This window comes from Haplochromis burtoni, unplaced genomic scaffold (genome assembly GCF_018398535.1).
Source record: "Haplochromis burtoni strain Fernald_Lab_line unplaced genomic scaffold, NCSU_Asbu1 Contig_227, whole genome shotgun sequence".
Classification (NCBI taxonomy): domain Eukaryota; kingdom Metazoa; phylum Chordata; class Actinopteri; order Cichliformes; family Cichlidae; genus Haplochromis; species Haplochromis burtoni.
The window spans coordinates 325,968-350,053 of NW_024582588.1; the positions used below are offsets into that span (position 1 = coordinate 325,968).

General features: G+C 39.7%; 1 protein-coding gene across 15 annotated transcripts in view; it reads right to left on the reverse strand.

Annotated features, from left to right (window-relative positions):
* Window positions 1–21,200, reverse strand: part of myo18ab (myosin XVIIIAb) — a 126,506-nt gene extending 105,306 nt beyond the window's left edge. For 6 of the 15 annotated variants that reach the window (XM_042226762.1, XM_005937155.3, XM_042226768.1 and 3 more), the window contains exon 1: window positions 14–1,367. Coding sequence is in view for 6 of the 15 variants with exons in the window: in XM_005937155.3 (XP_005937217.2) it covers window positions 14–34 (21 nt within the window). In the remaining 9 variants the exon portion in view is untranslated. The other 9 variants (XM_005937156.3, XM_005937153.3, XM_005937151.3 and 6 more) reach the window with 5 other exon arrangements.
* Window positions 21,201–24,086: the final 2,886 nt, after the last annotated feature.

Sequence of the window (24,086 nt, forward strand, 5' to 3'; positions counted from 1 at the left end):
AATGGTAACGTACCTTCATATTTAGTCGAGTCATCTTGTTCCAATTCAATTCCTCATTTAGAACTACAGCTTTCTAATCCTACAAAACCTTCTATTTTATCAACTCTCTCTGCTTTTGAATTTTGCACAAGACATGTTACATGTGCTGTGTAGAGTGCTGGGGTTCCTAGTTGCACTGTCTTCCTTTGTGAAACCAGTGTATACAGCAAAGAGGAAGACGTGTAAAGCAGCTAAAGGAAGGCATCACAATGAAAGCAGAAGCAGAGTGGAACATGTTACAGGAAATGAATGCTTCTCTCATGCTGCTAGCAAAGGAAAGAAAGAAAACCCAGGTCTTATCTCTGTTCTGTCTAAACTGTGGTACTTTTTCAGTTGAATGAGTCCCAGTTAAGTAAAGTCTGTTCTCTTATGAGTAATGTTATTTACCGTTGTTGTTAACAGGAGTTTTTTATACTAATCTGTGGCTTTTCCTAAAAAGGACCCACGTTTTATATATGTATATATATATTTTTAAGTGATTGTTTTAGTAAGTAAACCCTGTCTGAGGCATGTTTTAATTACCACAGTCATATGTTTTAGAGATGCGCTGATTGGCTAGCCAGGGACCAGAAAATCCCCATTGCCAATGTCCTCAGCCCTTATTGGTGGCCAACTGGTCAGGCTCAGGTTGGTCTGTTTAATGTGCAACACACGATGCAGGCAAAAAGTAATGCACACACTCACAGCCACACAAAAATATTGCATTGAAGCTCCTCACTCTGAGTGAAGATGCAAAGTTCACCAGGGGTTCAGGGGTCAGCCATGAAAACATTGGTAACAACAAACCTAATCAAACAGTTTAATCCCCTTCACCCAGCTGAACATGGACATTATAAAGATTAAAGAAAGGCAAATTGTCCAAAGCTAAAGCTATCCAAAGCTTAGAACCAGCCACAAGACAGCAGCCCCTCGATGTGCAAAAGATCAAATCAGGAGAATTATGGAAACAACTCAAAAATGAAAATGCAGAAGGCATCAACAGGTACTTAAATTTTGCTTTCCTACTCATTGAGCAATCACAGTACTTTTTACTGCAGCTGTCAGGTTTATAAGCCCGTGAAGGTTCCCCGTTATCCAGATCATGTTAATCTAAGGAGCTTGGAAAGAAAAGCGACTGGACTTCTTTAAGTTTCTTGAATATGTTACACCTCTCATCCGAGACACTTCTTCAGTTCTAAGCGCAACTGGCGGAGAGTCCAAGATATTTAAGCCCTATTGGGAGCAGCCAGTAGGCAGCAGATATTGACCCCCTAGTGCTCTGCATTTCCCCACACTTCTGATCTTTCTCCACAAGATGGAGCCATGGAACCAAAAACACACACACACACACACACACACACACACACACACACACACACACACACACACACACACACACACACACTTCAGCAATCCCAAAACTACAGAATATATTTTTCTGCAGTGGCTTCCACATTAATCTGGGAAGGGAATGGGAGATTGATGTAGATAAGGTACAAATATTTTATGATAGCTTTAGCCAAGATGAAAGAGAATGAGGGTTGTGGGAATGTCAAGCTAAAGTGCCTTTGGAAAGAATGCAGCCTAAAGAAGAGGGTGGTGAAAGAAGGGAGAAATGCGCTGACGTAACATCTCTACGGTGACTCTGTGTATCATGAGTAGCAAAGTCCTGTATGCAAAGGCTTGTGTGAAATCAAATCAGATGAGATGAAATCAACAGTCTGAAATTTGACCCAACTCGGTTAAGTTGTTTTTTTCTAAAAATATTTAACTGTCATTTTATTTATATAATATTTAGAATGATACATACTTAATTTACTAACATATGGAAAGACAAAAATAAGGTGAAAGCAAAGCGTGAGAGCATAGCCCAGGCTTTTACCATGTAAAAGTTCACTAAACAACCCACTGCTTATGATCAAGAGAACTAAGGACTCGATTGTTGAATTAGGCGAAATACTTTACATCACTGAAGCTGTGGTTATCACTCATCTCAACCCTAATGAAGAAAGCTCAAAAACAACTCAACTTCAAGTACTTGTTGACTTCTAAAGAAGAGCAACAGAAATCTTCTTAACTGGAAACATCACAATGGGATGACCAAGGCCTAAGCCCGGAAAGCTCTGCAGAAGATGATTAAAACTGCCCAGAATATCATTGGCACCCATCAGTAGAAGCAGCTGGGTGTTTCCCATCCAAGAAACAGCACCCCAGCTACAAACTGTTGATTTTCTTTCCTCATATGGTAAAATTAAGAAGCTAATCCTCGACCCTTGATCCTGAGAAAGAATCTAATGACAAAGTATCTAATAATCTTGACAATAAAAACATAGCAACTTTTTACTGATCACCAGCAGCCTACTCTATTTGAAGATAACTTAAGGAAAACACAGCATACTGGTGTAAATCACAAATTACAGTGAAACTGACAGCTTTATAATTAAATTACATGAAGATATAAATTTATCCTATTATTGGATATAATATAAAAAGCTACACATGATTCAAGTCAGTGTTATTTATATAGTCCCAGATCACAACAACAGTTGACTCAAGGTGCCTAATGATTATATTATTCGATCTCATGACTGTCTCATACCACGTGTGCTGATAGCAATATCTTTAACCTAACCTAAACCAGAATCTAAACTGAACAAGTCAAAGGTCCCCATATTTCCTTGTTATCAAAATATTACACTTTGTGCTCACAAAGGCAGACATACAAATGCACAAGAGAGGCGGAGAGAATTCAGGCAAGATGGAGTGGGTGGAGAAGACAGGTGTCAGGTGATTTGTCACAGGATAGCAACATGAATGAAAGATAAGGTGTACAGATGGTAGTGAGACCTGCTATGTATAATTTAGAGACAATAGCACTAACAAAAAGAGCAGCGGCAGGGCTGCAGGTGGCAAAGTTGAGTATTTGTTGGTAGTGACAAAATTAAAAATGCAAAGATGATAATAACACATACACAAACAGACATACACAGTTCTACATTTCAAAAGAAAAAACACCCCATCTCAAATGAACATATTTCTTCACTCCTAAGCATGCGAATTCTGTTTGGCTACTGTAATTTCTGAGACATGCATAGGCATAACAAAACAGCAGATGATGCCCTTTACACACTAAGAATCAGCTCCTGTAATTCATATCTGATCAAAGTGCAAGAGATATTGGGGCAGCAAAGCACAGGCCAGTGACTGCTGCCAAAATTAAACAAACAGCCTCATTGACTAAAACCCTCAGCATCATGAAAGCTAAAAGCATGTGTGGTTCAATGGAATGTATTGATGACATGTCAATGATGTCAGAAGAAATCAGGTTGCAGCTTCTGAACACATCACAATCCATAATGGATTTAGGTTGTTGAAAGTTAACTTGGAAATGTGTTCAAAGAGCGAAAGGGTTCTTTGTTTATGTCAACTTCAGGCCTTCATGATTATTTTTTCCCTCTTTGGTGGGTGTATTTGGTGACATCTATGTACCAAGCCTCGTGCTGACACTTCACAAAGATCAGTGGGAGCAGAATTCAATTTAGTACCAGCAAAAAGATCATCCTGAAATCAGCCGGCTGTGTTAGAAATGGTCATCAACTTTTCTACCCAATGATAGTGTCACAGCTTTGCCAATCTAACACAAAGGTAAGTGAAAAACAACAAAACAATAGAAGATTGCAATCATTTCAAAGCCACACAATTTACAAGGACAGAAAAACATCACGTCTTCACAAGATTTTTTGCAGTATTTGCAGACACTCCATACACAGCCGGGGAGGATTGTTTTCCTACTGGAATCCATTTTGGTTTTATGTGTGTGTCAAATAAACCCAGATTAACTGACTTTATTTGAGAAAAATTGGGTACATTACTTTTGATCTGTTAATGACTCCTGATGGGACTGGGCGATATATCGACTTTTTAAATATATCGATATATTTTTATACGAGATATGAGATGTGACAATATCGTTTATATCGATATAGTATATGTTACGTTATAATTATACTTGTGGAGCCGCAAGTATGCCAGTCTTTCGTCCACTTTTGTCCTACACAACGTTACTTGGCCTCGCCTCTCCCCTTCACTGAACACAACTCCCCCTCCCCCATCGCTTCACCTGCAGGCAATGACAAGATGGACACGGCAGCTATCAAAGTGGAGCTGGTCAGTAAAAAGAAAACATTTGAAGATTACTATTTTAGTGCTGCCAGTGTGACGTTAAGGCCATAACTGCATTAACGGGGCAAATCTCTGTTAACGAGTTGCCACGAATGACCCCGTGCGTAGGGCTGGACGGCGTCAACGCGGGAATGAGCTAACCAGGTTAACGCGTTGACGACTGGCCTAAAATCCTTTCATTTTCTCAAAAATCGACAGTGCGCCTTATGTATGAATTCTGGTTGTGTTTACTGACCACGAAACCTGCTGCGGTCTGTCTTTGTTGTTATGCTCAGCATCTTTTAGTTTACATTTTGACTGCACAATTGTGAGCTTTTTTGTTATGCACAAAAACAACATTATTTTTTTATGTTTTATTTATGGAGCATTATTATTTAATAAATGCTGATAATTTATTTCAGAGTAATTTTTTCTTGTACATCTATGCTGTATGTTAATAAAAGTGCCTATGTGAGATTTGGGACACAGCTTTGACTAAGAACTCTCTTTTTGTTCTTACTTTATGGCTTTAAAAAACATATCGAGATATATATCTTAAATCGCCATCCAGCTAAAGAATATCAAGATATGAATTTTGGGTCATATCACCCTAACTCCTGATATCACTCAACATTACTTAAGAGTTGAGCATGACTACAATTCATGAATTTACGAATTTACCAGGGAGTTGTGTGGCTCAGTAATCTGTAGTTTTGTCAAGTCTGAAAAAAGTTCCTGACAATATCATCAGGGTAACTCTGACGACAAAAAAATACAAAAAAAACAAACAAACAGGGATATCAGGGATAAAAATCACAGTAGAGTACAGGTACAAGAATAAATTTAAAAAATAGTTTCTATATGTGCAACTCTAAAACCTAAATTACATAATCACCTCCCCTAAGGTTTCCTAGATGCATTTCAAGGATGACTGACTCTTACAGAAAAAAGAGAGGTGGGATAGATTTTATATGACTTAAAGCTTCAAACTCAACCAACATATTTCACATGATATTTCAGTAGACTTTTGCATAGTTAAAAGTAAATACAATATCTGTAAATTACTAGATTGCTATATGCAAGCCATTAGTTAGGTGAACACACACACACATCATAACTTGTGACTGAATACCGTAGTGTACAATCAGGCTAATCCACTGTCTGTTGTGTTGGGCTGGCAGAAATCTCGGGGCTTAGGTCAGGAGAGGAAATTATAGATAAAACACAGAGGCACTCTGCCCATTTGGTCAAACAAAAACTGAAAAGCAGTTTTCATTGAGTGGCACAAATGTGGTCTTTTTAAGTGTGCATATATTTATAATAAACTTTTCTTTCTTTTTATTTTATTTTATTTTTTTAAATGGGGCCCCAATACCATAATTTAATCTGGCACTAGGTGAAAAACTGGAGCTCCACTTGAATCCACTCGAGTTTAACAAAAGTATGAGCCAGAGCATGTGCTTAGAGGTAAATGAAAGTGATTAATGTGACTGATTCACTCTGACCACATCTTCTACTGAACAACAGCTTAGTAGCCAAACCATGAAATGACTTAAGTTTGAAACACCCCTGCCACACAGAATGGAGTGCAATTCATTGCAATCTATGTGGCACCAGTGCCTTGGTGAGTTCTATATCTCAAATACCACAAGACAGTATAAGACCCAAAAAACAAGGAGCATGCTTACATTTGTTGCAATGAATTCCTACTCTTGCATTTTGGGGGGTTTCATACAGGAAGTGTCTGCTGTCAAGAACAAAATAACTAAATGACTCATCAGAGCTAATGATCACAATGATATATACTTTGGTTGGCTTGACCTGCTAGTTGCTGCACAAGATAAAATGGAAAAGTCTCATGTGAATGACCACAGCAGACCCGATGGCATGAACATGCTTTGCATCCATTATTTACACACACGTTTGCTGTTACATTACACACAGAGCTGGATCTCTCCCACTGCCAGCTCAACATACCAACAACAACCCCAACCACAGGACCCAGTGTAATTACTTAAGTCAGCGGGATTCCTTAAATAAAAAGAACACATTCAGTTAGAGTGTTACTTTTAATTAAGTATTATTGTATAGAGAGCATAGATCCTCATCAAAGTAGTGGTGATACACACTAAGACTGGGGATATTTCCTATATATTTGTGTTTTACTTTAGCTTGTTTCCAAGTCCACAAAATCATTTCAGTTTTAATTTCTTTTTAAAGTTTAGTTTTTGTTTAGATTTTCTTTTAGTTTTAATGAACAATAATAGCGTTGACAGGGAAACATCCAAGTGTTTCAAGGGAGACAGCATGTTTTGACCATGCTGCTGTGTCACTGTGCTTAGTGTGTAGAAAAAGGAGAGTGCTGACGGTGTGGTTTTCAGGCAGCAGCAGCACTAACAGAGACAGACCAAAACAAACTGTGGTATCAAACCAAGACATGGGCTCTGGCGGTGTGCTAATCCGCCACTTTTCTTTAACTCTTACACACATTTCTTACCTGCTGAGAGCTAGGTAACTGGCTTCCTCAGAAATGTGGTATTTATTTTAGCACAACAATATTAGCATTAACAATATCTCCACAGCAAGTCTGGAGCATGTTTGGACTTTTTTCATCCAGGGAATAGATCTGGTTCTTGTGCTCCCCTCATTGACAGGACAGAGGAACAGAGAGCCATTAGGAATTAAAAATGAAACAGCAGCCAGTCAGAGGGAATGGACTATAGGGGTTAAGACTAACCAATAGCATGGATGGAATTCACTATGGTGAAAATATACTTTAACCTCCTAGGATCTGGCATCCAGATATGTGGACATCACATTATGGGTTGTCTAGACCACAATACTAAATTTTGCTCCACAAGTGCCTGATATCCACTTACGAGAACATTATACTGCCACTGCTCTATCAAAATTTAAAACGAATGTCCTCATATGTGGATATCAGGCCCTTGTAGAGCAAAATCAGGTCAAAAGATAATTCTTTGTTTTTACATTCATCAGATCCCAATCAGCCCAAATAGCAAAGAGAAATGAAAAATGCATGCTATGAAAGAGTTCGGGTCTTAGGAGGTTAAGAAGAAGGAGGAACACAAGGTGAGGTAGTTGCTTCCATAGTAGAGAGGTTTACGCATTTAGTTGGTAAGCAAAAGATTGCTAATTTGTTTCTAACCAAAGACACAAACTCTTATGGGTCTGTGTCGGCAAAGACATCTGACATAAAACTGCTATATCTAAAACTCAGCCCTACCCAATCTGGATACTCCTCGTAACAAGGGACTAGCTGAAAAGAGCTTTATTAGAGTGGAGGACAGTGTACACAGGTGAACTACACCTTTGCAGATCATACAGTCTGAAAGACACTGCAAAGTGGTGGCAGGGGAGAATGTAGCTACTCAGCATCGGAAGGTAGTCTGGATGACTTTGTACACTAAGAAGGGAAAGGAAGTGAAGCCATAAGCAAAGATTTAATGGTAGAAGTTGAAAAAGGAAAAATGTTATGCAGAGTTCAAAGAGGAGTTGGGACAGGCTCTGGGTGGTAGGGAAGTTACCAGATGACCAATTATTAGGGCTGTTCGATATGACAAAATATATAGGATAATGAAATGAAAACGTTTATCATTTCAAATTATACGCCATCTTTTGTTTCGTTTTGTCGCAAAATACACTGTTAACGCCAATATTTTTTTACTGGGGCACAGATAATACCAGCAAATCCAGTGAAGATGAGGCAGAACCAGATAGCTAAAAACAGAAGGACCAATCAAAACAAATCGAGGACCTTATTCCTAAACAACGGGCTACCTCTGTAGCATGGACATGGTTTGGCTACGAAAAGTCTGACACGGACCACAAAACTGTGCTATGCAAATTATGTCGCAAACCGGTCCCCACCTCAGACTCAAACACGGCAAACCTCTTCTACCACCTCTTCTACCACCTATGCAAGAATCACACGATAGAGTATGGAGTTTACGGATGAGAAGCAATAAACAGCCATCAGGTCCTCAAAATAAACCTTAAAACAGCCTGTTCTAAACGTTAGAACAGGCTTTTCCCCGCAGCACGCAATGTAATAAACACTCACAAAGAAAATGGCGGCCGTTACAACTTATGTCTAAAAATTAGTGCTGCCAGCATTAATCTTGTTAAAATGACGTTAACATTACAACCGCATTAATGCGGATTGCCAGTGCATGTGGCTGCTCAGCATCAACACCTTAGTGCGGTTAGCTCGTTAACACGCTAGCACAGATTACCCCATGCGTGGGGCTGCATGGCATCAACACATTAGTGCGGTTAGCTCGTAAACATGTTAGCACCGTGCAGCCTCACGCACGGGGTGATCCACGCTAACTCGCAAATTTTCTCCAAACACCACGTCTCTGTAGCTTTCAAACCCAAAACATGGTCCACCCGAAGGATCTGGTCCCCTGGGACAAACAGAGTAATATAGTCCATGCTGTTAAGTGCCAGGAGGAATGACATGATATATACATCCGGGAAACTACAAAACCTCTGACTAAGCTGATGGCACAACACAAAAGAGCTAACTTGTCAGGCCAGGACTCCACTGTCTATTTACACCTACAGGCCAGTTGTCAATATTTCAATGATGAGGATTCACATCGTGCAGAATAAATACTCTTATTGATACTTTATGCAAGGAATATTTAAAATAATATGTTATAAATGCAGAACTTGGCAACATGGTGGTGTGGTGGTGTGCACCCTCGCCTCACAGCAAGAAGTTCAACTTCACCAAGGCCTTTCTGTAGGCTGAGGCCATATACTTTTTTTTGTTGCTGTAGTCCATATTAAGGCTTACTCAGGGAAAGCAAAGTAAGTATTTAAGCCCTTGTTTACTTCTACAAGAATTGAACATTTGTTATTAGTGAGACGAGCATAGCCAAAAGCATGCCAGTCTCCCAGATTTTTTCAAATACATTGCTGGCATAGTTTGTTTATTTATTTATCATTTAATCTCTTGTATTTTCAGTACTTTAAATTAAATATAGGCTTTCAATGACTTACAAATCATTGAATTCTGTTTTGACTGACAGTTTTTCTTCCAATTTACCTCATTCTGAAGCTTCATGCAAGATCTTGATTTGTGGCGTGAGGATGATCATGAGATTTCAATCTGGGTGAACTGCTTATAGCATCAAAATGTTTGCCAGCTTTTCTGCAGACATAAACAGGATGATGCTGAAACACACTTTAAACGTGGACTCATCTATTCAGAGTACCTTCTTCCAGTAGTCTACAGTTATGTTTTTATGCTCCCTAGCAAATCTCAGGCATTTCTAGGTACAAACAGGGCTTAATAATGACTTCTTATAAGCCATTTTTACATTAAAGCCTTGTTCATTCAGTCATGTGCTTATTCATTCTTGAGATTGTCAGACCCTGATTATGGCCATAGCACCCTGACCACGAACTTGTCTGAGCTCACAAGCTAAGTAGGGTCAAGTAGAAAAGTGGTATAAAAGAAGCAGTCCATTTACCTGATCTAGACGTATTTATCTGAGATGGAGCTCTGGCTCTAGTACTTAAAATCTTGAGGTGCCAGATATCTGCTTCAGTCGGCTTTCTGCCTCTTCCTTACTGCAAGTATCAGTCTTGGCAATCCACTCCAAAGCATACTTGATCAAACTGTGAGAACCCTCGAACATCGCAAAGTGCTTTAACCCTTTTTCACCATTTTGAACAGAAATGCCGCATTTCAAACTGAATTCACGTTTTTATACCTAAATTTGAACCAGCACACTAGACTTGACTTTGTGAAGTCAAAAGTAAGTAAATAAAGAAAAAATATTATTTCCATAGTCCAAGTTCCTTAAACTACCATGACCTGGATGACTGAGAACCTATACAGACATATTTATATAATCCTTTTCAAGAACCAATGTCAGAATATTAATTTAAAAAATGTATGAATTAAGAATTTAATAAAATATCATATTCAACCACTAAAATTAATTTTTCTATTCAAGAATGCAACTAAATAAATGCAATTTGGCGTCGTTATTAAGAAAATAATAATGTGCTTTTCAATTTGTCTTCTTTTTTTTGGCAAGCAGTACATTTTAAAAAATTATGGATAACAACAATAGTTACATTTTAGCATTATTCCAATTAAGGAGCATATGCACGTAGTGCAACCATTACAGAAACAAAAGTATTCGGGTAATTACCAATAATGTTAAGTAAAGGCAACTGTGACACACTGATGTAAAGTTATGCACCGCCATTAAATGTGTGCTCCAACCATCACTTATCACAAAACTTAAAACTTGTCCTACGGCATTCCAGTCTACTGGCTTGTCAGTCCTCATCAGTTGAACGTTAAAACGTTAAAAGACCTATTTATTGATGTTGCAACATCTTTGTATGTGGTTAAATAAACATACTTGCTATACAGATTGGGGGGGGGGGTGTTATTAGCATTAGCTCTTTTGAAAGAGAAATGCCTATCCATTTATGTGTAGTTGGATTAATTCATACCAGTCTCCGGGTTATACACAATCCGAATTTCTGATGGCTCTTACACACGGCCTCGTTTTTAATAGTTAGGTATGATGTCTAGACAAGATAATAACGATCTTGTAGCAGCACCCGTCCGTGGTTTTATGGCTGGTTAATGCCATAGTAGTTGTATCTGAAAACACTCTGTCCACTGCTTGTTAGCCATGACTTGATGTGATGTACATGGCTAAAAGCTTTTGATACATCTTCATTTTTTGCTCTGCCTAGAAGTACACAAAGAACATTTTATTTCCTTTGGTGTGATTAACTTTTTGTCTTCAAGAGCAACTGCAGTATATATTTTTTTATGTATACATGCATGTACAGTACTGTGCAAAAGTTTTAGGCAGATGTGAAAAAAATGCTATAAGAAAAGAATGCTTTCAGAAATATAAATGATTATTTATTGCCCCCAAGTGTATTCTGCAGCAGGACAACAACCCCAAACACACAGCCAAAGTCATTAAGAACTATCTTCAGCGAAAAGAACAACAAGAAGTACTGTAAGTGATGGCATGGCCCCCACAGAGCCCTGATCTCAACATAATCAAGTCTGTCTGCATGAAGAGACAGAAGGATGTGAGGAAGCCGGCATACACAGAGGATCTATGCTTAGTTCTCCAAGCTGTTAACAACCTACCAGCCAAGTTCCTTCAAAAACTGTGTACAAGTGTACCTAGAAGAACTGATGCTGTTTTGAAGGCAAAGGTGGTCACACCAAATATTGATTTGATTTAGATTTCTCTTTTGTTCAGTCACTGCATTTTTTTTATTGATGAAACCAAATGATTAACACTTCCATTTATGAAAGCATTAATTAGGACACTGTGTTTGTACAGAACTACTGTCAGCTTTAACACGGTCTTAGTCAATGATCCCGAGTCCATTATTCTGGATTCCAGGTGTTTAGATCATGCTGAATAACAACGTGTAGAATACAGCATGTAGAACCATCGTAGAAAACAGTTTACCATACAGAAAACCATACAGTAAACTGTTTTCCAATTTGTTTTCTAAGCCATATGAACCCATCAAGTTCCTTCCCTCCTCCATCAACCCTGATCCTCAAAAACTCATTCCTCTTCCTCCACAAGAGATTCTCGGGAGGATAGGGTCAGGAAGTGGCCTATTTGTTCGAAAACAGATTCCACAAATACCAAAGTGAGACCTAAAGGGAAGACGTGCTTTCCGTTGCTTTTAGGCAGCCTGTTAAGACAAGAAAAGACGGCTTCTTACTACTTTAGCCTCCAGTCTCTCTCACGCTCCACCCAGCCCTCTTATTTCAGACCTTTTCAGTTTTTATTCCTGCTGTTAAAATCTTATGTGAATAATATTTACTAGTTAGCAGGTTTACTTAAACATTTCCATGCTGCATGTTATCCTACTTAACAGGGTGTGGCTGTAAATAGCTGAGATAATTATGCAAAAGTATGCCAAATACTAAAGATGTAAGCTTCTTGGCAATGGCAATTACATGACAAGTTAAGGCATTCTTTCTACTTAATATATGCTTACATCAATAATAACACTACTTGAACACTTTTTAGGGGGAATATGGATTTGAGATGGAAAAATGAGGAGCGCAACATGGAACTAAGGAACTCATCCAAGACAAAAACTTGACATATCACTGTTTTCATACGTGTTTATAATAGAACACCACAAACGTCATTGTGTCTTAACAGTGTCATAGGCCAACATTCACTTTTCTTCAGCTGACTGAGAGGATGTGCTAGTTTTATCAACGAAAAACTGAGGCTCCAGTATTAGACAACAAGTCACCGAAAAGAAGTGTCTCTCTGTAGTTCAGTTACATTTCATTGCAAACTAATGTAATATAATAATGCCTTAAGCACATTATTCCATAACGAATCATCCCGCTTTAATGTGCGGGACCTCTGTTAAATATGATATGAAGACATGTTAATGTAAAAGATGTTTGCATATTATTAAGATATCAAATAATAACATCTAAAAAAAAAATATTAAATTGCGACTTAAAAATGTGGGGCTTTGTGTCATGCATTATGAATGACGCAAGTTGTTTGAAAAAAGGCGAACAAGGGAAAAGAAAAGGCTTATACTGAGTTGTAGGGCTGGGCTATATCATACCGTTCACGGTAATACCGGTGTAATGTTGGGCAACGATAGGAAAATGACATATCGCAATAGAATATGGGTAAAACGCGCATGCACAGTGCCATTGTTTACATACGCACATGGCTGCGACGCAGAATGAGAAGGGCGAAAGTGGATCGTTGAATGAAACGGATGAACCAGAACTGGTTTGTAAAAATGCTGCAGCTTCAGTGGTGTGGAACTGGTTTAGCTTTCGTCTGTCAGATACACAACAAAGCACTATTTTTGGTAGAGCATGCTAGCGGGCCGTCGTTATTACCGTGTTTTTTGGAAAATACGGCGCACTTAAAATCAATCCTTTGATTTTTCAGAAAATCGACAGTGCCCCTTATAATCCCGTGTGCCTTATGTATGAATTCTGGTTGTGTTTACTGACCTCGAAACGATTTTATGTCGTACACGGCGCGCAGAAATCTGTCAAATGTTTCAGTACGACTTTGCTAAGCTACGAAGCCGCACCGCTTGATGGATTGTCGGAGCATTACGGCTATCGTAGGCAGGAGCCTCGCGGAGTGATACGTACTGTGCTTCAACATAAGTGTGTGTATAACCTCTTTTTAAGTTTTGTGGATATTATACATGGTTATCCTGAGGATATGTCGGCCAATTTCCACTGGAAATGCCTTTTGGTTAAACTGTCAGCAAGGATTTGCATTTGCACTGCAAATTTTTATATAACTTTAATGCACTTAAAAAGCTGCTTGTGTAAGTGCAAAATACATTGATGGGTTGTTTTTTTTTTTTTTGCACTAATAAAGTTGTAGAGTTGTAAAGTATTTTGTCTAGTGTCAATTATATCGTCAGTTATGTCGTTATCGCAGATTTTCAAATGTATATCGTGCTAGACATTTTTGGTCATATCGCCCTGCTCTACTGAGTTGTATGAGAGGCTGGACACTGACAAAGAAGAAAGGAAGCTTTTTAGCTTGATGGGCAGCAGGTCAGGGTGACCGAGTAAGCCAAGAGAAGAACTTTGGTACTGTATCAGGAAACTAGATGTGGTACAGAAGTATGTGAGGGTGGTGCAGGACATGTATGTGGACATCGAGACAATGGTCAGGTATGCCTTAGGAGTGACAGATAAGTCCCTTTTCCACTAGTACCTACTCAGATCGACTTGCAACGGTTTTAAAGGTTTTCCATTAGGCATAGTACCTGGTACTGAAATACTACTTGCTCGGCCATGGTTCCAAAGTGGAAAAAATTAAAACCACCATTTTTGAAACCCAGCAACGATAGAAAAGCTTCAAAAAAAAAAAAAAAAAAAACAACACAGTGGCCCGTGACTCTGACGAAAAGCCACAGACCAAGCAGCAGATATATCCACACCCCGACGTCCACCTTTGTTGTAGCGTTCGTATCTAACGCTAATCAGGTCACAAGATGCTCAGCCACATTGCTATAGCGATGACCACACACATTATAAAATAATCATAAAATAAATAAATTACCTTAACGCTTTGCATTGTATTTGATGCACAAGTAAAATGTGACTAGGTGGAGAGACACTGTTCAGTTCTCTCAAAGAAGGCAAACCTACAAATTCAGCTAGAGACCAATTAATTATTTCGCCCTCTATACAATTAAAACATCACTATCTTAGCGCCTAATGAGCCTTAACATAGAAAGAAAGCCATCAGTAAAGTAGGAAACCCTAATACAGAGACAGCCAGTAAAGACATTTGAAAGCCAGATCCAATCAAAGACAAAATTCAAAAAGATAGGGAGAAAAACAGCGGGAAGTAAACAGACTAAAAGGACATCCCCTTGTTTAGTAGAACGGGAACTAACTCAGTCACTTGTTTCAAGTCTTACTGAATATAACATGACAATAACAATTGACAATCAATCAATATAACAATTTGATAGTCCCTTTTAGATCGAAAAGGATGATAAGGCAGGGTATCCTTGACCAGGCGACTGGCAGGTCAAGACACTATGAGTGTGCCAAACTTCTTAGCTGTTACCAGCTGTGGCGGCATGGCTGCCACTGTTTTCATGTTTTGTATGCTTGTGTGTGTAATAGAGTCATCAGGACACAACATGGTAAGAGACAGAAGCTCTGGCTTCTGAGCAGGAAAATGCTGCTCAGAGTATAATTGGATAAGAGGCTTACTTTGTGTCATGTTAGGGGCTTTCCATTATGGCAGCAACTGGAAACCATTAGAGCAGCCCTTCAAAGGGTCAGCCAGGCTGGTCAGTGTTTCTCTCTGTGGACTGGTGTTCCCAGTGCAATGTAAATACATAAGAGCGAAGACACCACTAATGTTTCTTTGATGGTTTTTTAGTAATATCAGTAAATGCTCAAAATGACCAGCAGAAAAGTTCATTTCGAAAAAACAACTGACAGAAGCTTTGACATCAGCTGACCCAGCTACTGTGTCTGGCCTTAGTTTAAACATATGGCTATGATTGTACTATGTGTTGTTTCGTTTCCGAAGATATCTCCGTGCTTTTTTAAGAATATCCTGTCTATGCTGGTCACAGCTAAAACAATAGTGCATCCTGTCTGCCTGCTTCCAAGTCCGGATCAAGTCTTAATGTGTTCATACTTGTGTTGAAGACTCATTGCACCAACACACCTTAGCTTTAAAAATATGTTTAAAATATGCAGAAAAGCCAGCAGCTGCTGTTGGAATTGGGAGTGTGACTTGGCAACACTTTATCAAGATTGAATGATGGGCCCTTTGTCAGCTTGCCTTTGTTTAACCCAAGTTGGTGATATCAGTTAAAGTGAACAAAGAGACACAGAGAGGCCTGCTGTTTAACATACATAAAAAAAAATCAACAAAACGGATCATTCTGTGGTGTGCAGAATGTTTGCGTACTTGACCAAAGATTGTCTATACACTTAAAACAAAGTTCCCTCCGGTGTACACTTCCTGTTTGCTTCATGAAAACTTTAGAAGTTCCCCACATGACACAAGTAAGTCCTTATCCAGTACTCAGAGCAGCATTTTCCTAACAAACAGCCACTGTAGAGAAAGACCTCCTCAGTTAGCCACTGCCTCTGTCTCCTGTTTAGAAAAAGGCAGCATGGGCTGCACAGTCACTCCCTGCATCCCAGAGGAGATGAATTCCATTGTGGGAGTAGGGGATCAGAGTCTCTTTCAGCCTGACTGTGTCACAAGGACTCTTGATCCAAAGCCAAACAAAGTCCTCTGATACTGCCAACTATGCCCTGATCGGGACACTGAGCCCGCTGGAGTAAACTCAGATGCTGTTAAAGCCAGGTATCTATACAAATAGCGCAAACTCAATGTAAGATTTTCAGCTACAAAGTATTACAACTGTTCAAGGATCCAAATATAAAGCAGAATCAAACAAAGGGGGGGGATTAGCAAAATATTACCATCTTTACTTGTCTAATCATTGCAATTCTACTCAGCGGGTTATTGAAAATGTTGTTTTGTACATTATGACAGCTAAACATGCAATCATCAATACAAGTTTCATTAACACTGCGTTCAGTTGCCATTAGCATACGAGGTGGATTTTCAAATTAAAAGCTTAACAGAAAATACACAATTATGCCCAGTGAATCACCATTACAACCTACATACTGTTAAACATCTGTGAAGTGTTGACAGTAGTTTAAATTGGTAAATGTGACAGGAAAGAATTAGCGAATGAAAACAGTAATTCTGTCAACGAAAAAGCATTGAGCGGTAAGATATCGAGTCAGTGGTTGTACTGATGGAATCAGTGCTGTGTAAACACACATTATGCTGAGTGTATCAGCACTTCAGATAAAAATGAAGGAAAAGCTGACTTTGCAGAAATGCAAGTCTGTGCCAAGCTGCTGCTGAGGAAGGGCTCTGTAAAGGCTAAAACCTAAAAATACATCAATCATCTAGCTACACCCTCACCACTAAGGTCAGCATTTTCACCTGCCTTTGCCAGATGACAGCAGTCAAAAATGACTGAAAATGTAAGATCAGAAGGTCATCAGAAGGGTTTAGAGGCTGCAGAAGAAACCTCACACAGAAGCAGGAAGAACAAACTAAACAAAAAGGTCCAGAACATTCTTGTTGTAAAAAAATATATATTATTAACTTGGGTGTGGTAAGGGTTAGGTAATTATAATAAAATCAAAAAGGGTTTAGTCAAGAAAAAGAGGCGGAGTAAGAAAATTCTGTTTAGAGCCTTTTAAGTGAGTTTGAAATGAGTGGACAAAAATATAATTTCAAACCATGAAAGGGAAAATAAAAGTCATCTTTGCTATATTCAATCAGCAGCACAAAACATATGTTTTAAAGAAAGTTTTAATCTCCAGGCTTCTACTAACAATTAACTTTATAAGTTATCAATTGTTTATCAATTGCTCATTGTTTTCTGGTTTATAACCAGAAAACAATGAGCAATTGATAAAGAATAATATAAGCACAGGAACACCCAGATTTTACATCTCGGCAATAGAGACAATTACTCTGTACTTTTTACATAATGTTTGAAAGGTGCATGGCTTTTCAAAATCAAAATATGCAGAACTGACAAAAAAGTTGTATGCCACTGCTGATCACCAACAAAGCAATATATAAGTGGAAGAGGTTCTTACCAGTCTGGCCTCCCTGCGCAGCCCCTCGGTGTTCCTCAGCCAGAAGCGACTCAGCTCACTTAACTCCAGTATTGGCTGCACCTTCAGCTTCACCGTGTCTCCTGACTGACGGATCATCTCCACTATCTCGTCTCGACTCTTATTCTCCACATTTCGTCCATTTATCTCCACCAGCCTATCGCCTGGCACCAGGCCCAGTGCCAGGTCCTTAGTGCCTGCACCAGGCTCTGCAAAGTGAACCACACGTCTGTACACCCCTCCATCAGGGCTGCGGTCCAGCATTGTAGTGCGACGCAAAGAAAATCCAAAGTCACCAGTGTTACGGCGCTGGAGTTCCAGTTCACGGGTTTCAGGTGGACTTGGAGCAACAACAGCTGGCAGCTGGAGTTGTGCAGGGAAGGTTTTATCAACCACTTCGGGAATGCAGATTCTTTTGGGGGCTTCTGCTCCAGGCTGCTGCTTGAGGCTGTGCTTGCGGAGCATGCTGAAAACTTTACTCTCCACCTGTGGGGATGGGGCAGCAGAATTCTGGCCTGAAGGGGTGGATCCCTCTGAAGGGCTCTCCTCTTTGCTTCTCTGGGAAAAGGAGAAGCGTTTCATCATCTGTGTAGAGTTCTGCTTGGCAAGTGAACCAAAGTGAGCAACTCGATCTCGCACTGAGCTGCGTTGTCCATCCTGTCCTCCTCCACCCTCACCCTTCAGATCATCATTGGAGCTGGCAATGCTTAGTTGGTCATCCAGGATCATGCTGCTTCGGTTACTCAAGCCATCTAATTCAATGTCAGTGAGGGGGAGATCACTGGTGCTGGCCACTTTGATGGGAATGGGGTTGGAAATCTCAAGCTTGTTCCTAGATTCCCGCTTCGACTCCCTCTTCAGGTTGAAGAAACCACGGCGCATGCTCATCTCCTCCAGACTGCGCAGCTCTGCTGCAGACATCCTCTCCTTTTTCTCCTTCTTCTCCTTCTCCTTTTTCTTTAGATTAAACATTGTGGCACTAAATTAACTTAGTGTTCCCTTTTCGGCTGAACTGACTTCAGGTCAGGTGTGTTTGCTATGATCCAGCGAGGAAAGGCTAAGAATTAAAAAAAGAGAGAGACAGAGAGAACAATTTCTGTTAAACTGCAAAATATTACAGTAACTGCTCTCCATGCACACCAGTGAGTGTCCATGAGTGTATTTAGTGGTATATGTGACTGTTATATATTGCGATGTTGGTATTTTAAAATATTATACATCACTGATTTGTGCATAAAGTATGAATATTTGTTGGAAATTAGTTCTGTAATTGTGGCAATTTATGAATTTAAGTGATAATTTCTGAATATATAAGAGACATGAATTGTCCGGTTATCGGATCAGATGGCGATGTTAAACGTTATTTGGCTTGTTGATGACTGCACTGACATTCTGAGTGGACTGTTATGCAGGTGTGACATGCCTAGCACCTAGAAAAATGTGCTTGTGCGAATGGGTGTGAATGGTGAATGCACAAGTTGTGTAAAGCGCTTTGAGTGCTCAGAAGAGTAGAAAAGCACTATATAAGAACCAGTCCATTTACCATTTTACCAGTTACCTAATAGCCAGAAATCCCTAATTGGCTGAATCTTACTCAATGTGTATATATGTGCAAACGTGTATGAACACTGTTTCTTTGTACCTGACGAAGGTCACACAGACCAAAAGGTTGTAACTGAATAAAAAATTAAGGTAAGCAGGACAGTGTGCAGCTGTAACAGTGATAATGAAAGAATAATGATTCCCTAATGTTTTCACACACCTAGAACAGTCAGACAGGCTAAGAAAATTGCCTTTTCTCATTAATGTCACAATTAAATAATATAAACAATAATTATTATCAGTATTATTGAAGTCTTCGGACTGTGGGAGAACATGCAAACTCCACACAGAAAGACTCTGGCCTGTTGGTGGAATTGAAGCCAGGACCTTCTGTGGTTACCAACGTGCAGTTAGAGGGGTTAGGTCAACTCTAAATTGCCCATAGGTGCAAATGGTTGTGTGCCTCTATGTGTTAGCCCTGTAATGGACTGGTGACCTGTCCAGGGTGTACACTGGGATAGGCTCCAGCTCCCCCGTGACCCTGACAAGGATAAACGGAACAGAATGGATGGATGTATTATTATTATTATTATTGCTAGTGGTGGCATAATCTGACAACAGACATTTATACTGTCTCATAGTTACATTTTTATATCACTTCTCAGCCTCAACAGTTTAGCAGCACTTTCTGTATTGGAATATGTTTTGTAGTCCCACATGTTTTGTCTGCTTTGTTTCATGATTCTGCCTGCTTATTTAATGGATTTTTTACCACTGTATTGTTGCATATAGTTAAAAATGTCCGTAATTACACACATAATTTTACAACTATTAAAATGCACAGACCAGATCTAAAACATTTTTTTAAGCTGGCATCAAACGTCTAAGCAAACCTGATTGTTTGCATAGAGCATATGTGTAGACACCCTTGCAAAAAAAACAGACCTACATCCCTGCACACTTCTAGTATTCTTACATTAAAGAAGCCCACGGGAGAATCTTGACAAGACCATTTTTGTAAGCCTCACAAATAAGGTAAAGTCCTGCCACAAACTGAAAAGTCCAGGCAGGCACATCCACATGGTTCAGCCTGGTTCTTATAAACTGCTGGGTAATACACAGAGATTATTATTTACACAAAATAAAAATAAAAAACCTCCTACTATTTTAACTGTGGAATAGGTGAATTATGTCAGTGATTTCTCCTGCTAAGATAAGTCCGGATTTCCAGCAAAAAAGGTCATTCAGCTGTTATAAAAACCTCATCAGGCAAGAGCCTAAACTGTCAGTTATGAAGTAGTCATATGCTCAAAGGTGTAACAGAATAGCACTGAAAACATCACAGCTATTTATATCTATACAGCAAAACTACCGTGGTAACGTGTTGTACAGATTTACATATAGTGTTTAGCAACACAGTATCAAATAACCAATTTGCCAGAACAGTAAAGGTTTCCTTAACAGTCCGTTCAGATTATTACCTTCTGTCATCTGTAGCCAAAATAAACGAAGAGCGTCTGCACTAAGAGTAGCGTTAGGTCCTATGCACTGGTTAAGGAATGCTAAAACGCTAAATGGCTTAAGAGTTTTAAGTTGCCTCCCTTTTATCTACTTGGCTTCTGCGGTTAAATCGACACTAATACTTAACCACTAACGTAAACAAAGCGTATTTGTCAGCCGCACTTCTCATTAAGCGTGAAGTCGGGGACAAAAGCATGACAGAGCTAAAATAAGTATAGCTTCTCAGCTACATTAGCTAGCCGAGCTACTGCTTTGTAAAGGAAGGTAATGTTACCTAATAATCAATATCTCTTGTTTTATGCTATTCCAAATGAGAACGCGCCAAAAACACAAGGTTACATATTTTATGTATTTTTTTTCACTTTTCATTTAGCGTCTAGCTAGCTAACTAGCCTAATTGGCTCAGGTCACAGCCTCAGTTCTTTGCCCTCATTTTGGTAAAGCAAATCCTGGAACACTCTGGGATCCTATGAAAATCATTCAGTCAGCCCCACTGACTGCCTGTCCGTCTCAGCACAGCTGCCTTAACACTAAATGTGCCTTCTCAGTAGAAGCACATCTTATTATAGGAACAGATACTCACAGCTTTCCAATACTTCAAACGAAGCCTCGCTAGTCCCTTGTTAATGGGTGTAGCTCGGCTTGTAGGGAACAGAAACAAGCTTTCAGGCTCTGGTTGTGATAGCAGGCTGCTCCCAGTCCAGCTCTGAAGCGTCAATACTGTATCTAAAACGCGGTCAACCTACTCCCCCTTCTGTTCATACAGTGTAACCAGGTACACTACTGGAAAGACGGTTTTTAATTGTGAGTTGTGTATTTAAACTGTACCACTGTACCACAGTATTTGTGCACAGCAGTCGATTATCTTGTTAATAATTCTACTTGTTCACTATGTACGACTCTGGATAATGTAACTCCAGTGAAAAAGAAAGCCTGGGAAAATAGTTTGCTGCTTTATATAAAAAAAAGCCCTCCACAAAGCCAGAACATCCCACTATTCATCACTGATTGAAGAAAATAAGAACAACCCCAGGTTTCTCTTCAGCACTGTAGCCAGGCTGACAAAAAGTCAGAGCTCTGTTGAGCCAACAATCCCTTTAACATTAACTAGTAATGACTTCATGAATTTCTTAACAAATAAAATTTTAACCATTAGTGAAAAAAATACTTGGAATCATTTCACAGATATAACATTATGTACGGCTACTTTCAATACCATTGTTATTTACTTTACTATAACAATGGTATTACTATTGTTTAATTACTGAGTTAACTTCAGTAATTACATCCTCCAAACCATCAACATTTATGTTATGTAATGTTTCTATCTTAAATATGATCGACCTATCTCTAATAATTAGCTATGTAGCACAGGTCTTTAAGCTGTAATTAAATTAAACCATTAATTAAACCAATACTTAAAAACCCATCCCTAGACCCACCGGTCTTAGCTAATTATAGGCCGATCTCCAACCTTCCTTTTATCTCAAAAATTCTTGAAAGAATAATTGTGTAAAAAAAAAAAAAAAGCCGACTAATCATTTGCAGAGGAATGGCTTATTTGAAGAGTTCCAGTCAGATTTCAGAGCTCACCACAGCATCACAGCACAGAAACAGCTTTAGTGAAGGTTACAAATGATCTTCTTTCAGCCTCTGACAGTGGACTCATCTCTGTGCTTGTCCTGCTAGACCTCAGTGCAGCGTTCGATACTGCTGACCATAATATTTTATTACAATCATTAGAGCATGCTTGTAGGTATGAAAGATGCTACAGTGCAGTGGTTTGAATTATATCTAACTAATATACTCCAATTTGTTCATGTAAAAGAAGAGTGCTCTTCACACAGTAAGGTTAATTATGGACTTCCACAGGGTTCAGTGCTATGGGATCAACTGTGTTTACGTTATATATGCTTCCCTTAGGGAGTATCATTAGAAGCCATAGCATACATGCAGATGACACCCACCACCCATCTATCCATGAAGCCAGATAACACACACCAATTAGTTAAACTGTAGGAACGTCTTAAAGACATAAAGACCTGGGTGACCTCTAATTTTCTGCTTCTAAATTCAGATAAAACTTTATTGTATTTGACCCTAAAAATCTTAGAAATGTGGTATCTACCTTACTCTGGATGGCATAGAATAGAATAAACCTTTAATTGTCCCACAAGGGAAAATTTGGTAACACAAGGGGAAATTTGGTAATTCTCTTGGCCTTGGTAAAACTGATGAATATTGGAGTCATTTTCAGCCAAGAGCGGAGGCCACCTCTGGGGACAAGTGGGACGACTATTCTATCTCTGGTTGTGAGGTCACCACTGAGGCTGTTAAACAACTCCTTGGTGGCAGGGCCCCTGGGGTGGATGACGTTTGAGTTCCTAAAGGTTTTGGATGTTGTAGGGCTGTCTTGGTTGACACACCTCTACAATGTTGCATGGAGATCAGGGGCCGTATCTCTGGATTGGCAGACCGGGGTGGTGGTTTCTATCTTTCAGAAGGGGGACTGGAGGGTGCGTTCCAACTATAGGGGGGGATCACACTCCTCGGCCTCCCTGGGAAAGTCTATGATCAGGTGCTGGAAAGTAGAGTCCGTTAATTGAACCTCGGATACAGGAAGAACAATGTGGTTTTCGTTATGGTCATGGAACACTGGACTCGCTCTTTATCCTCTCGAGGATACTTGAGGGTGTATGGTAGTTTGCCCAACCAGGCTACGTGTGTTTTGTTGACTTGGAGAAGGCATTCGACCGTGTCCTTCGGGGTGTCCTGTGGGAGGTGGCTCGGGAACGAGGGGTGTCTGGCCCATTGCTATGGGCCTTTTGATCCTCATAAAACCATTGCAAGAGCTTGATCCGCATAGCCGGCAATAAGTCGGACTCCTTTCCGGTAGTTGATGGACTCCACCAGGGCTGCCCTTTGTCACCAATTCTGTTCATAATTTTTATGGGCTGTCATGGCTGTGTGCAGGCAGGCAGGGAGGAAGGACCCAAAATGCGGGATTCGGTGAGGCAAAGTTGAACTCAAAATAAACAGCTTTATTTGCAGGTTGCAGGTTGAACAGAGGACTAACTATACTGGGAAAATATAAACTGACAGGCAGATAAACAGGGACCGAAACACAGAGCGTAGACTAGGGTGAGTAGACATTAACGACGCGACAGAGAACAAAGGAAACACAGTGCTTACATACACAGGGAAATAATCAGGGAATGGAAAACATGAGGGAGACACAGCTGGGAGGGATTGGGCTAACAAGACGGGAGGCAGGTAAAACTGAACACACTGACACCAGACACGAACCTTCAAAGTAAAACAGGAAACAAGAAACAATTTACAAGGACGCAGACAGACACTGAATTTAATCTAGAATAATAATCAATAATATAGAAATATAACAAAATATAAAAAACAGAAAAAGCTGGGTCAAAATGACCCAGAACAGTGACATTGGCAGAATTTCCAGTTGTAGCCAAGTGGCAGAAGGCTTTCACTTGGATGGTCTCAGAATCTCATCTCTGCTTCCTCGGGCGATGGGCTCCAGCTCGCAGTGGAACGGTTCGCTGCTGAGTGTGAAGTGTTGGGCACGAGAATCAGCACC